Here is a 14,677-nt window from a genome sequence, read left to right on the forward strand (position 1 = left end):
GTCCATCTGTGAGGTGATACCGTATTGTTTCTATTTTACGAACAATACCAAGCAAGTTCTACCTACCCTTCCCCCTCACCACGGACCCATGCCCGTGGCGAGCAGTTGTACTGTAATGCGGACCGCAGGTTCAGTTGGTAGCTTGGTGTGTGAAAAATGTGATCTGTTAATTATTGGGACAGAACTGCTTTCGCAGTGAGCGTCGATATAGGTGCAATTGTTGTGAGTAACATTTTGCCACAATTACGCGGCGCGCCGATCCGGTGATCCGGTGACCTGTTGCAAGCGAGGGCGGGCGCGGCATGTCACAACCAGTGCGCAAGTGTATGCTCGCCGCATGCAGAGCGTCAAACACGCGCATGTGACTCTGTGGACAGCACATGGACGTATGAATTCACAGGAACTGTACCAACCGGACGAGCGCATGTGCCACCATAGAACGGCATTACGTCAGCAGTGCCGTGGTTCAATTGCGGCGATCTCGCCGAAATCCGGATTGTCGTTGGAAAGACCTTGAGGTCTTATCGCTCCGTGATCCCTTTCCCTATCAAATACCGCCCTTTGGCATCTCCCAGTTCCTTGTTAGTCAGATTGTTGGCCCAGGATGAGATTGTTGATAGCCAGGACGACAGAGGTGGGCGCGAGACCCAGTGTCGGCAGGGCGATACCAGCTGCACATGTGGCTGACGTTACCCTGGCCAGAGCCGCAATCGCGCGGCCGTCACCATTGGCAGTCCGTTACCGTGATAGCAACAAGCGTACATGTGCACAAGGGTCGGCCGACTTGATACGGGCCACCCCAAGACATGGTTCCAAGATACCGCTCAAGGGTCTTGCTTTGGCAACCTCCCGAATGTCCCTCTTTGTATGGGGGATTATAATTGGAGTAAAAAAAGGCGTGATAATAGGCTTTGGGTTTGTTGGCGGCCTTTGGTAACAGAAAGGAGACACAGGGTTGATAGGTGTATTGTCTACTGTCCTCTGTCGAGTTTTCTGCGAGCACGGCTCACTCGACAACCGTTTTACGCTCTGGGCGAATACCATCGGCTGTCTGACGCCACAAACGCGAAATCGCAAGTCGTCACCAAACCAGTTCTGAAAGCCGGTCTTGTGGGGCAGTCATCATTGGTGACAGCGGACACTCAGGTATAAAGTATAGTTCACGTGTATCTTCCTAATGGAAGATGAGCCTTTCGTGGATCCAAGCTGACCGCGCACACTTTGGCTGGAGTATTGTCGGAGCAGTTATTTAGGGCACTGCCTCATTCTTAGTCGAACAGGATTCACATGTGCGCCTGGATGAAGCCAGTCAGTTCAATATACTTGGCGACCATGATTGTCAGCTTGAAATTAAACGATCTATTGTTGACAACCTATGTATGTAGGTAGCATTTACCATTGTGGCTATTGTGGTGGGCGGTACGGTGTTGCCATCGCTAGGACTGGCGAAGGTCCGCTCATTATTCAGCCGAACAGGTTGTCATCAAACAAATGCAATGCATAAATAAGTCACAATGGGTAGGAATGCACGTCGTGTCTCGCCAAACAAGCAAAGCTCACTCCAGCTCACTCCCCGTCAATCTCTTTCTGGAGCGCAGCCGCATGGCGCTCCACTAGCGCCTGCACATCATTCCCGCGCACAAGAGCCTTGTACGAGTGCTGCAAGGCGATGAGCTTGTCGGCGCTCCACAACCGCGCGGTCATGCCGCCGATGAACGTAAACAGGTCCGTGACGCTCGCGGTGGCGCAAAGATCGTTCTCGTTGAGCTTGAGAATGGCGATCGCAACACGGAAGAGAACGTCATGGCCTTCAACAAAGAAGACGTCCCAAACTCGGAACAGTGTCTCGACCGGGAGACAGTCGGTGAAGAGAGACAAGAACCAGCCAAATGTGACAGATGTGAGGTCGACGCCAAGGTTGGCGAGATGTGCCGAGACGCGCGGCACATGTGCGTCAACGAGGTCGCCGAGTACGAGCTGATCTGCGCGCGAGCCGAGGAGCGAGGGGGCAAAGAAGTCTGGTGGGAGCAGGCGCTCGATCATGCAGTGGAGCACCCAGAATGCCTGCTCTGCGCGGGTCAGCTACGAAGCGGAACTAGTAGCTCACCTTCATCAGTGTGCGTCAGCAGCAAAGTGGCCGCAAGCATGTTCATGCCTTGGCAGCTGACGTCGTTAGCGTGTTTCCTAACGCGTCCCGGTTTCAACTCACTATCCAACAGCAGGGTTGTGCCATGAGTACGCGACCAGTACTCTGCGGAGCTTGGCGACACCTGGTCCATCACCACCAAAGAAGACGTTTCCTGGGAAGGTGCGACCAACATCCTTTTCAATCTCTGCCATGACGGGGCTCTGGTCGTCCTTGTGGACCGCAAGGATCTCGGCATACTCGCCAGGAACGAGCAGGTCGCGTGCGCCACTGCACTCGGCCCACACGTCGGCACGGTAAGGCAAGGGGATGCCGCGGCGAACGAGTTTGAGGAAGAGACGATACTCGTCCTGACCCGTTTTGCTCTGTGTGCCAGCCAGAGAGACGATGGACGCAATCGCCCCGCCGACACCGACGTCCTGCTCGCGCCGTTGCGACTTGGGTCGCTTGCGCTTGCGGAGGAAGGCATCCCACTCAGCCATGCGAGCCTTCTGCTGCCGGTCGTGGATGTCGGTGAGTTGGTCGAGGAGGGACGAGACCGTGAGACGCGAAGCGGCGGCGGCGGCGGCGGTTGAGTTGGCGTCAGGCGTCTGTGGCGCGCTAGAAGCCGTCTGCAGACTAGAGGAGCCTCGTACAGATACGGTGAGCTGGTCCTTGGCGGCAGTCGGGCGTGCCGGTGCAGGGGCCAGTGAGCGGAGGGTGCCAGTACGCTTCCGGCCATGATTGCCGTTTCCGTTGGACGGTGGTGGGGATGCCGAGTCCGGGGTGCGGGGCGACACAGGTGAAGCAGACGGTGACGGCGATGCGTCTGTACGGCTGCGGCTGCTTGTGGCGCTTGCTCCACTTGCAGCGCGTGCGCGACCTGGCACTTCAAGACTGTCTGTCGCGGGTGAAGCAGGTGGAAGTGGTGATGGGAGTGCGTCGGGGATGTGACCTGTCAAGGAGATTGGCGCAGGGGTGCCGGCACGGCTGGCATCCTTGAGCATAGATGTGTGTTGGATGTCGTCTGGAATGTCAACTCGTGCGTCTCCTGCGCAATCATTCAACTCACAGATGAATCCATAGCGGTCCGTGAGCGGAGGTTGATCACTTTCAAACCTCGTAGCCGTTGGCAGCTTGCTGCTGCGCGAAGACTGGAAGAAGGAACCGAGGTTTTGGCGGGAGAGGAGGACTGTCGGCGGTCGGCTCTCGTCGGGCACGATGGAGGCGAGCTCAACACTTGGTGGGGGCGTGTCGCGTGCTGGAGCGTCAATGGGCGAGTGAGCGGCACTGCCCATGCCCATTTCTCTGCTTCCAGTCGACGTGTTGAGGGAACCACCGCTCATGGACTGAGAAACAGCATTGCCCCTTGGCGTCCGTGAGCGGCGCGTAGGCACTTCGTCTCTGCCACTGTCGAGGGCGTTAATGGCCGCCTTGCCGCGCGAGAACAGCGTGCGGCCCACAGCCACGGTGGCTGCGAGAGCCTGGTCGCCGTACCCAGCGGACATCTGACGATCGAGGGTGACGCCTCCAACGTTGGGTGCATTAGCGGACGACACGCTTGCCGCACGAGAGCGAGACCGTGGCCGTGCGCCTGCTGGGTCCTTGACTGCGATCTCTTGGTCGCGCGCGGTCGACACGAGCGCGTGCGCGAGGGTCGCAAGAGTCGCATTGGCGCGTGCAGGTTCAATGAGGATGCTCGCTGGGTCCGGCGTGAGGATGCGCTGTTGTGTCAGACGTGTACGTAGCGTGGTCACCTACGGTTGCGAGGAAGATGGCCCGAAAGCTCGGGACGCTACCGCCATCACCACGCCGCCATTCGCCGTCGTCCTCGGCATGTGGTTCGAGCAGCGCACTCGCCATGCTGGGCGTGAGGCTTGCCATACTGCCCTTCCTGCTGGGCTTCTTCCCCCATCCCCAGATGCCCCATGCAGCCTTGCGGTCTGCGCTGGTGCCCGACCCGAGGCTTGCAGGTGTGCCGGTGCCAACACTGCCCACGCGCCCGCTGCGGACACTTCGCATGCTCTGCACGCTGATGATGCTGGCTGTAGGAGACTTGGGTCGCGCGATAGTGCTGCTGTCGATCGGGCTCCGTGAGCGGTCGTCCGGAACGGGAGTACGCGATGGCGACGTTAAGCTGGTACTGAGGGCATCTGCCAAGCTATCGTGTAACTGATGTGTCAGCTTAATGGGCTAACAACATATGTCTAGCTCACCATATCGACGCCGCCGCGTTCTGCGACGCTGGGCAGGGGGACAGGGGCGGGCAGTGTTGACTGTTCGTGATCGGTGCTGGCCCGACGAGGTGTACCGGCCGTACCAGACCCAGACGACGCGCCAGTCGCGTTTCCGCTCGCCAAGAGAGAGTGCTGGTGCGTGGTTGCGGCGCGGAGGAGGGCGTTCTCAGCTTCCAGCCGGGATATCACCTCACGCAGTTCGCGAACCGCACGTGAAAGGACACGCAGCGGGTGCTCGCGAGCATGCTCGACACTCCTCGCCGGGGGAGGAGATGGGGGGAATAGGGGTGCATCCGCGTTGTTCGGCGGTGGGGTGGAGGTCCCGTCTGTCGACTGACTTTCGCCGTCTCTGGATCGTCCTCCACCATTGACGTCGCTGGCATACGGCGCGAGAAAGGCAGCGAGCTCGCGATCATTCATGCCGTCAAAGTGTGTATCGAGAAGGGCGAGCTCATCACGCCCCAGGCAGTCCAGATACGGTGCCCAGCTGCGGTTGTTGTGGTTGAGGCTGTACGTGTCACGCAGTGGTGTGCCCTGTCGCTTGTACTGCGTCGTAGCTGGTCTGCGCGGTGTAGCCTCCTCCTCATTGAAGAGGTGTATAGCGCTGTTGCCTGGGCTCGAGCCGCGCCGTCGAGAAGGGCCTGCATGGAGGTTAAGGCCCAGGAGGTCTGGGTCAACCGGGGTGGGGAGGACGGACGTGCGTCGCTTCGGCGTGCTCAGGAGGCCGGCCACGACAGCATGCGTCGTACCAGCGACCGGGCTACCGCTTCCTGCCGAGCCGACGGCGCCAGCATTTGACACGCTCCCAGCATGATGTCGTCGCGGGAGGTCAAAGTAGCCTGCTGCTGCCGCTGCTGGACTGCGCGGGCTGGACAAAGCGCGTGCCCGTGTCGTGTCGGTGAGGCTGGACACGCGGCGCGTCGATCGCGGTACGCCGATGGGTCCTGGGCTCAGTGGGTGGGCGTCGGCGCTGGCAGTGGATGGCGCTGCGAGACGGACGCCTGCGAGGGGGTCGGAGGCTGTCCTTTCGCCTGGCCTGGCCCGCTCGTCGCCGGCGTCTGGGTCTGGCATGACGGATGTGGGATGGTGGTTGGAGACCGTGGTTGCGGCGATGTTTTGGTGGTCGTCATCGTGGTTGCCGCCGGATCTTGTTCCGGCTCGTCGACCCTGGCCTGGTTGGTTGGCACACGGATGACCTTTCCTTGCCTCTCAACATCAATGCTCGAGCCAGTCCCCTGCAACTAACCTCACATAGCTGCATCTAATCCATAACTATCAGTGACATGTGCATGCAAATGACTACGATCTCCCGTCTACAATCACATCTGAACGTTGTCCGGCTGCAGGTCCTCGTTGGGCTCGCCCATGGTCTGGACACCACCGGACTGCTCATCAGGCCTGCGGGCCGAGACAATGTCGTCGACGCGGAGGAGGAGGGTGGCCGACTCGACGGCAGTCTTGAGGGTCTGGATCTTGACCGATGCTGACTCCATGAGACCGTACTTCTGCATGTCGGTGACCTTGCCGCTGTCGCCGTCGACACCGTACATGTTGAGGCCCTCGGCGTGCTTGGCGCGGAGCTCGGTGAGGGTGCGGATGGCATTGCCACCGCAGTTCTGGATAAGGGTGCGGGGAATGACCTCGAGGGCCTCGGCGATTGCCTTGTAGGGGGCGCCAGCGACACCGGGGAGCATCTTGGCCTTGTCGGACAGCGCGACCGAGATGGCCATCTCGGTGGCACCACCACCGGGGGCAAGGATGGGGTTGAACACGACGTTACGGGCGACGGACATGGCGTCGGCAAGGTTGCGGTCAATCTCGTTGAGAATGTCCTTGGAGGGACCACGGAGGAGGATGGTGCACGCCTTGGGCGACTCACACTCGTCGAGGAAGGTGAAGTACTCGTCGCCGAGCTTCTCAATGTGGAACAGACCGCAGCCAGTACCGACGTCCGACTCGCGGAGGTCGTCGACGCGGTTGACGATAGTGGCACCAGTGGCACGGGCGATACGGTTGTTGTCCGATTTCCTGACACGGCGGATGGCAGTGATAGGAGGGTCGGCCTTGAGGAGGTAGTGCTGGGCAAGGTCCGAGACACCCTTCTCGGTAAAGACAACATCGGGCTTGAACTCGATAATCTTGGCACACATCTGCTTGATCTGCTCCTCCTCGATCTGAAGGACACGGCTCCAGTCCTCCTCGCGGGTAATCTCAATGTTGGTCTGCGACTCGCCCTTCTTGTACTCGAGGGGGCAGTCGAGAAGCACAACGCGGGGCTTCTCGATACGCCTGCGCATCTTGGGGTGGGTGACGTCCTTGTTGATCATCACACCCTTGAGAACACGCGACTCCTCAATCTCGCCGCCGGGAACCTTCTCCACACGGGCGTAGCGCTTAATGTCGACAGTCTTGATGTCGAGGTGCGACGCGCCACCCTCCGCGCTTGCGCCAATGAAGCCGTTCTCCGCCTCGGCAGTCACGGCGACAGTCTTGACGGCGTCAAGAGCAAGGCGGCACATGAGGTCCGACCAGCGCGAGACAAACTTGGTACCGATCGAGGTCTTGATCAGCGCCAGCATCTCAGTCTCTGACGAAATGTCGACGGGCACCGAAATCTTCTCAATGGTGGCAAGGGCGTCATCGAGGGCCTGCTTGAAGGCGCGGATAATGACGACAGGGTGGATGTTCTTCTCCAACAGGGGGAGCGAGTAGGCGAGGATCTCGCCAGCAAGGATGATGACCGAAGTGGTACCGTCACCAACCTCCTCGTCCTGCGTGCGCGACAGCTCGATCATCGACTTGGCAGCGGGGTGAGCCACGTCAATCTCGCGAAGGATGGCATGGCCGTCGTTGGTGAGCCTGCTGTCAGCTAGTGGTCCCAAAGGCTTTAGCTTACAAAATACCGCCCATAGGGTCGAGGACCATCTTGAGCATGGCCTTGGGACCAAGACATGTCCTAATCACGTCGGCAACGGTCTGCTGTCAGCGGATATCCCACGAGATGGCTCCCCTACCTTGGCGGCAACAATGTTGGCGGTCTGAGCCTTGCGGCCCGACTGGCGCTCGGGGCCAGTGTCTGTTGGTCAGCTCTGAACCAGACAATCACAAGCATGTAGACAACGCACTCATGACCACCATGGGCATGCCCTGCTGAGCCATCTTGGATAGACGCGAGGGGGTGTCGGTGTAGGAAGGCGAAGGGCCTGATGGACGCGTTCAAGCTCGTTTGGGGCCTGTTTTTCGAGTCGATTACTGCGAGGGTTGGTAGTCTCGCGTCTATACCTAGTGTTTGTGGTGTCTTGTGGACACACTAGGATGTATATTAGGTGGTGGAAGGTGTTGGATGCTTGTCGTCGCGGTCGACCGTGCTGGCTGAGCAACAGAGTCGCCTCTCCACCGCGCGAGCGCGTCGTCCTGCGCCAGCGCGGCGATAATTCCAGAACATCTCGATGTGGCATCACGTGACCTGCCCCTGGTTCACGACCGCTGGGTGGATCCACCACGCCCAGTGACAGAGGGGCCATTCTGTTGTGCATGCATGCAGGTTGTGACCAAAGACGCGCCGCTTTGTACTTCAAGGTGCTCCCCCGCTCTCTTTGTGTCATGCGAAGCATGCTGCCCGTTTCCTGTTGCGGCTTTTGCTGCTCACTGTACCCACTGTCTACTGTCGCGACCTCCACCTCACTGACGTGCTGCGATTTGTCTCCGCTTCCTCATCTCCCGACCTTTGTTGCTCTCTCGGCCAACCTCAGCTTCGTTCATAACCCACCCACCACAATGTCCGCCCGCGTCCCCCTTCTCCTCCGTGCCGGCGCACGCCGCTCCATCTCCACCTCGGCTGTCCGCCGCGCCGAGCAGGTCGGCACCGTTGGCTCCGCCGTCCCCGTCGAGAAGCCCGTCGGAGGGTTCCGGTAAGGATATCCGACTCTGGATCGGACAACCCAGGATGGTAGCTGACATGGTGTTTGCGTTTGTTGGCGTGTGTAACGTGCAGTGGCGGGTGAGTGAAGCCGTTTGTGGTTGTGCTGATGGCAGTATTGTTGGCTTCGTGAGCTTCAGTCGAGGGCCGTCCATCCAGAAACTGACAATACCCTCCTCGTCGTCCACTTGATGATCTTCATCTCCCCACCGTCCCTCCCGCAGCTCCTCGGTTTCTCGGCTGCCACCGCCCTCGGTGTCTACTACCTCCAGGAGGACACCAAGGTGGCCACTGGCCTCCTCCTCTCGTCGGTTGAGGAGCTCCAGCACGGCACCCAGCGCATCACCTCGCACCTTGACCGCCTGACCGCAGTGGAGAAGGACCTGAACGCCCTCCGTGCCGCCGCTGCTGTCAAGGAGGACAACGCGAAGGTCCGTGCTGAGATGAAGAAGGTCTATGTGAGTCTTGATCTGTGATCTCTGGAGGAGTCTGGGAAGGTCGTGGCCCAACTCAAGGAGAGCGGTTTAACCCATCGGTGGCCCTTCCTCCACTTTCCGTGTGCTTTCATGTTCGCGTGCTTTACGGCCATGCGGCGGCGGTGGTGATCGACATGACACGCGAGCTATCCAGACATGGAGGAGGCATGGCTACATGTCGACGGCTGTACGACGTTGAGGCATGCGGGTGATGGCTGTGGGCCCAACCAGTGGGCTCGGCGAACAGCCCATGTCCTCGATGCCCAACCCCATGGTGTCCATGACAGCCTGTGCCTTAGTCCAACTTTTTTCTCTGACTGGGCGCGACACATCTTCCATCCTTTTGCACACTGAGCGTGACTGACGCGTACAGGACGGCCTTAACCTCGAGCTCCTCGACCTGCGCGCTCACGTTTGGGGTGTCGAGCAGGACCTCCAGAAGGTTGTCAAGACGGGTGAGTAGTTACGGCGCTTCTCGCGCTGGCAGAGGCTGGCGTCTCAGCCGCAGCAGGACCCGGCCTCAGCTGTAGCTTCCCTCGTCTTCAGCTAAGGCAGCTGCGTTCAAAGCTGGAGGCGTGACCTAACTCGTCGGCGAAGTGAGTGGCCCAAGCTGACCCGCACAGAGTCTATCCGCATCTAGATGTAGAAAGCCATTTGGCCAAAATGCACAAATGCTGCAAGTAACAAACAATATGCGCGGTATCGTTAGCGTGATTGGCACTAACGACCAGTGGTCGGAAGCCCAGTTCAGCCTCCATGGCTCAGAGAAGCACCATGCAGCGTTGCCAACAGCACTCAGTTGGAAAACCTCTAACCTGCCTCATTTCTTTGGCATTGCCATGATATGGCGGGCCTACTAACCACAGTTGGTGGGTATGCTATCTGGCGTCTGCTGGATGGCGGAATGGGCAAAGGCAATCGGCGTTGTCATGGCCTTGACTTGGTTGGTTAGGAAAACGCGCTGGTTTCGTCGACGACACCCAGGTAGAGGTACAAACTCTGTTTGGGAATCTAGGAGCAAACTGGAGGAATAAGGAACCATGTCTGATGTGGTGTGAAGTAGTCGATCGAGCGTGGGAGTTACACTACACTGCAGCAGTTGTCTTCGTGGCAAAGGCTTCCCTTCCAGTGATGGACTGCCTGAGACATCGCATTGCACCTTCCGAGGTCATCCTCTGCCAGCGGCATGTATGACGCCCATGCTGCCAAACCCGCGGGGTTCTGCTCATGTATGTACCCTTGTTATGACTACAGGCAGGCAGACCTGGAATGGTCAGATGACCATTACCCACTAAAGTTCCAAACTCGAAACAAATGGTGCCTACGGGTACGAGTCAGACACAGTCGCCACACCTGTACAAGTCGCGAGTGACAGTTACTTGTGTCCACGCAAGTGCTGTGCGCACTTTTCAATAGGTTCAGCAGCGCTCTGCAGCTTGTACTCACACCAAGAGGTCCGAGTTGCGAGGACAACAGTGTGCGCCTGTTCCAACTGAAACGACGTTGTCAGCCTGTTCCGACTGGAACTTCCAGACATAAACAGTCGTGGGCTGGGCGACGGATCGCCATGTCAACAGACACACGGAAGGCACTTGTGGTACGGCACTGCCTGGCACGCAACCGTGATCGTCGGCGAACCTTGAAGCAAGTCACGTCAGCAAGACCCAGACATCCCCGGTTTGTTTTAAACCGGACACGTCGGACGCGTCGAACAATGGCGAAGAGGAGGTACTACTCGTGCCTCTCAAGACCTCAGCTCTTGGTGAACCTCAGAGCCCAGGACAGCGGTTCTACATTTTGGCACACCTGGGACGCGCAGCCCGGATGGTCCTCTACAGATCAGCACGCTTGCGGCGAACCATGTAGAGTCGTGTGGTGGATTCCCCGTGGGTGGCATTGTGGCGGCGGCTTGGTGGTCATCTGCCGCTGACTTCCCGGTGTTTGAATCGCGAGTTGCAAACAGAGAAGGGACCCAAGCCACTGATCACTGACCGCCTCTACTGCGACTTGAAATGTATGGTATCCATAGGGTATCCATATCCACTGGTCTTATCAAGCCTTGCCCTTGCGCTCGAGCTCCTCCTGCTCCTCCTGCAGAATCTGCGCATCAATCTTGGCGCCACGGCTAGGCTCATTTCCGTGGCTGCGCGCAGGCGCGGTCGGGTCCTCCTTCATGGCAGCGACCTCGGGGCTGTCCTCGTCCTTTGCGTCTTCGGCCGCAACGGCGTCTGCAACTCGGTTCGCGAGCGACTTGTCGTCCTCTGGGCAAAAAAACAGGTGTTAGCTCGGGAAGGGCCAAAGCCAAAGGGAGTCGAGCGTGAAGCATGGGCCGCACACAAGTATGACTAGCTTCAAACGCGAAACGCGAGAGCGGTAGGGAACACGATGGGCTCGGCGCCACAAGCCAATCCGGGGTGTGTGGTGAGCACCCGAATAGGTTGTCACGGTTGTCACAACCAGTCCCTCGGAAAGGGCGAATGTTCGGGAAGGCCTCCTCAGCTGTTCCCGTATATCCTGTCGCGCGTACATAGGTGGTACTCACTGCCATCCAGGGCACCGTGAGCATTCTCTTGTCCTTGGGTGTCCGCCATCTTGGTTCCAATTTGTATGAGGTGGTGGTGTCGAAACGAGTTTGTAAAAAGAGATGGGGATGGGGGGGGGGGGGGGGGGGGGAGCGGCCCTTGCCTTCACGACTTGTATACGTACATGAGCTCTTCCCGAACCTGTTCCCGAACCTGGCTCGCCATATCATGCTAGGATCGAGTCAGTGATGGTAGCTGTCAGTGACGGGTAGCAGAGACCTGCCATAACACCCGACTTTCCGCGGCCGACGTCATGAAGAAACGACGTCATTAGGTGGGGCCGTAGACCAGTGGCCAGTGGTGTCGCGGGATTGCTGTCATGTTCGTTTTAGCCCCACCCAAAAGCTTACTGTGACGTGAAGGTGGGCCTTTACGCGCTCTCCCGTGCCATCTTCCACATGGGTCATAAGTCGGTCTGCAGGGATTCGTCGGGACGTGGTTCGGCACATCTGCGGAGTCGGCTGTCGGCGACACATTGGATAACAACAACACTACCGTGCACGACATCAGGTGTCAGGTCCTATTCTGAACCGGCGCGACTCCCTTGTCCAAGTCATCAGACAAGAGTACCCCGGTTTCCAAGATTCCAGTGAGAAGATTCCCAAACCCTGCACACTGGTCGCAAGGGGTCCACATGAGAGTTGCTCAACAGCCGCCACGAACCGTCTCCTTCATCCTTCATCCGCGCCATGTGCCCAGATGGCTGTCCGAAGTAGCGGGTGTTGTCGTGGACAGCTGTACATGTACCCTGCGAGTGTCAGAATGCCTCCCAGTTTGTCACCCGTCCCAGTCGCGTGGACAACGGGTTGGACGAGATTTGAATGGTGAGCAACAGCATGTTGAGCTTGCCCCGGACATCATCGTCGTGGTGTGGGGGAACCAGACTCGCAGGACATGATGAGTTCAGCCGGGGGGCTAGTAGATGGGCGGCACAGAGTGTCTCATCGTCAGCTCTGAGATATCCAATCCCATGCACAAAGCGTGCGTTGTTAAGGCTGAAGGCAAGCAGGTGACCTTTGTGCATGCATTGCAGATCAGCTGTGCTACCCCCTTGCTCACACATGGTCCTGTGAACCTCTTTCCCCACGTCACCGCCTCTCTCCGTGTCTCTGGCACACTTCTGCGTCTGATGATATCATCTCTGGCGTTCGATATGGCCCATGGAAACGGCTGGATACGTGTTCTGAGGGGGTATCGTGTGCAATACCGTGTTTTTGGGGCCTCTGTGCCTTTCCAGTGGGCATGCCAGAAGGATGCTCCCTCCAATGTCACACCGATCCCATCCTGCCAGCCGTGGTTTGCAGCCCCAGGTGTCGCTGCGCTGGCTTGGCTAGCGCCATGGTTCCAGTGCAGGGTTTCTTGTCTGGGCATTCTGAGCATTCTCCTGCACCGTTCTGGCCCTCTGCGCCTCTGCACCGTAGTCGCCCTTGCGGCGCCTGTGCGCACGCAGCCCTGGGCTGTCCACGCACGCAGTGGCGGCAGTTCGATCTTGTTCGAGGCGTCGGAACATGTGGACGCGGCGAGGGGATCAGCACTACTCTTGTCCTGGGTGGACGGTGGCGGCATGACACGGTTACCACACCACCGGCCACCAAACTGTTGGGGACACAGTGTGTTGGGAATTCAGCTGTATGCCAAGCCAAAAGGGCCTGTCTGGGAAGCTTGTACGCAGCTTCTCGAACATTGGGGCACCAAATGTCGTGAAAAGAGTGCGTCCTTCCTTGTTCTTTACACGCGGCGGCGCCTGCGCCTGCAAGCCCTCTGCTCCTCTGATCTCTGACCGCATTTTCCGTCATACCCAAGGCAAACGAGGGGCATGCACTTACGCACGCTGTATGTCCTGGTCCGGCACGATCTGGCGGGACCCCTCCGGCACCCCTCCTCTCCGCGCGCCGAAAGCTACGGAGCACGGAAAGGATCCTGGGTCGGATGACGAGCGTTGCTTAACCGTACTAAATCATCACATCTGCCACTCCGACGGAGAGAGACACTCTGGTGCACTGGGACTCTGGGGCGCCGGTGACTGCCGAATGCCATAATTCCTTCGGGCGACAACGCATGGACGCATGGTGCTCGCCACGACCCAGGATCTTTGGTTTAATCAGTCAGTCAGGTGGCTTTCCAGATGATTAAACGATTGGTGCTCGTGCTCGCAGCAGCAATCAAGAATGGGGATTCAAGGAGCTAGGAGGGAGGTTAGCAGCTTAGCAGCGTGCGTGGACCTGTTGGCGGTGCCAAGCGTGGAGGACCGTGCAGCAGATAACTCTTATAATCCAGTCCATCGTCGCGATCACTACGATCGCTGTCGAACAGTCATGTGTGGCTGTCGCCGAGCAGCCGGAGCAGCAGTCCTTGTTTCAGTTAAAGCATTGGAACATATCAAAAGCGCCGCCGTGGTTCGGAAGATGGTGAGGGATAACCCAACCTGAGAGGGCCGAGAGGGAAACACGGGAGGGTCAGCAAAAGGCGGCGCCGCGGGGGCGTGTTCTCTGTTCATTTCCGGGGGCCTTCCTGTCCTCCTGTCCGACATGAGAGAGTGGAGCCCAGACACGCGAGGGCTGAGGAGCTAGAATCCTGTGGTCCTGTAGACGACTTCTCGCGCGCAGCAGCACGTTGCCAATACCTTTCGTCGTCCGCATGCGACGGGGCTTTCGCTGCCTCCAAAAGGGAAAGCAAAAAAAAAAAACAAAAAAAAGAGACAGTGCCTGCGCCAAGGGGGAGCAGGAGGTGGTGGGGCGGTAGATGCTTCTGGGCTACCCGAAGGAAGGAGACGACAGAGATGCCAGAGATGCATAGAAACGCGCGAGGAGCAGCTGCAGCGCTGCAGGCACGGACACAAGAAAAAAAACGGCGTCTCTCGGGCATGGGTGTTGGTGTTCGGCATGCACCTTGTCCATGTCGGCGGTCAGGAAAAAGGACGCGTACCTGTCGACCCCGAATGTGCCATACCCTCGTTAACCCGCCAAAGACGCGCGTTGCCGAGCTTCTTTTATGCACCCACATGCAGGTACAGTACAGATCGAGGTTGGGAGCACGACCTGTTTGGGGTTCTGGACCCCACGGCATGGCACTGCTGGGTTGGTGCGGACAAAGAGAGACAGAGAGCGCGTCGCTCGGAACCTTGATACCAGAGCCGCAAAAAACCGCGCGCATACGCAGACGCCCTGGGGTTTTCTGTTATTGGCTCTGGAGCCAAAGTCGACTATTTCTGACTGTGGGAGGTTGGCATGCTGGCATTGTGCTGGCATGGGTGCTGCTAATGGAAAGAGATCCATGGTAACAGACGATCGCTTGCCGTCATGGCGACGCCGGCGACGCCGGCGAGCGCGGCGAATTTG

At 58.7% G+C, this 14,677-nt stretch overlaps 4 protein-coding genes across 4 annotated transcripts; 1 reads left to right on the forward strand and 3 right to left on the reverse strand.

The window, feature by feature from the left end:
- Positions 1 to 1,566: 1,566 nt before the first annotated feature.
- Positions 1,567 to 5,433, reverse strand: EHS24_002198 (uncharacterized protein; the record flags this gene model as incomplete). Its single annotated transcript, XM_028617942.1, has 6 exons — positions 1,567 to 2,069; positions 2,108 to 2,163; positions 2,210 to 3,152; positions 3,198 to 3,849; positions 3,887 to 4,297; positions 4,342 to 5,433. 6 exons carry the CDS (start codon positions 5,431 to 5,433, stop codon positions 1,567 to 1,569), a joined length of 3,657 nt encoding a protein of 1,218 aa, XP_028473620.1.
- A 248-nt stretch (positions 5,434 to 5,681) lies between these two features.
- On the reverse strand, positions 5,682 to 7,521 carry CCT3 (T-complex protein 1 subunit gamma; the record flags this gene model as incomplete). The annotated part of the gene is made up of 4 exons (XM_028617943.1): positions 5,682 to 7,221; positions 7,259 to 7,338; positions 7,377 to 7,438; positions 7,488 to 7,521. The coding sequence occupies 4 exons, from the start codon at positions 7,519 to 7,521 to the stop codon at positions 5,682 to 5,684; spliced, it is 1,716 nt and encodes a 571-aa protein (XP_028473621.1).
- A 618-nt stretch (positions 7,522 to 8,139) lies between these two features.
- On the forward strand, positions 8,140 to 9,397 carry EHS24_002200 (uncharacterized protein; the record flags this gene model as incomplete). The annotated part of the gene is made up of 5 exons (XM_028617944.1): positions 8,140 to 8,273; positions 8,357 to 8,362; positions 8,427 to 8,739; positions 9,131 to 9,212; positions 9,381 to 9,397. 5 exons carry the CDS (start codon positions 8,140 to 8,142, stop codon positions 9,395 to 9,397), a joined length of 552 nt encoding a protein of 183 aa, XP_028473622.1.
- Positions 9,398 to 10,809: 1,412 nt separating this feature from the next.
- EHS24_002201 (uncharacterized protein) lies at positions 10,810 to 11,348 on the reverse strand (the record flags this gene model as incomplete). Its single annotated transcript, XM_028617945.1, has 2 exons — positions 10,810 to 11,018; positions 11,300 to 11,348. 2 exons carry the CDS (start codon positions 11,346 to 11,348, stop codon positions 10,810 to 10,812), a joined length of 258 nt encoding a protein of 85 aa, XP_028473623.1.
- Positions 11,349 to 14,677: the final 3,329 nt, after the last annotated feature.

Source organism: Apiotrichum porosum, assembly GCF_003942205.1.
Source record: "Apiotrichum porosum strain DSM 27194 chromosome Unknown scaffold_12, whole genome shotgun sequence".
NCBI lineage: Eukaryota > Fungi > Basidiomycota > Tremellomycetes > Trichosporonales > Trichosporonaceae > Apiotrichum > Apiotrichum porosum.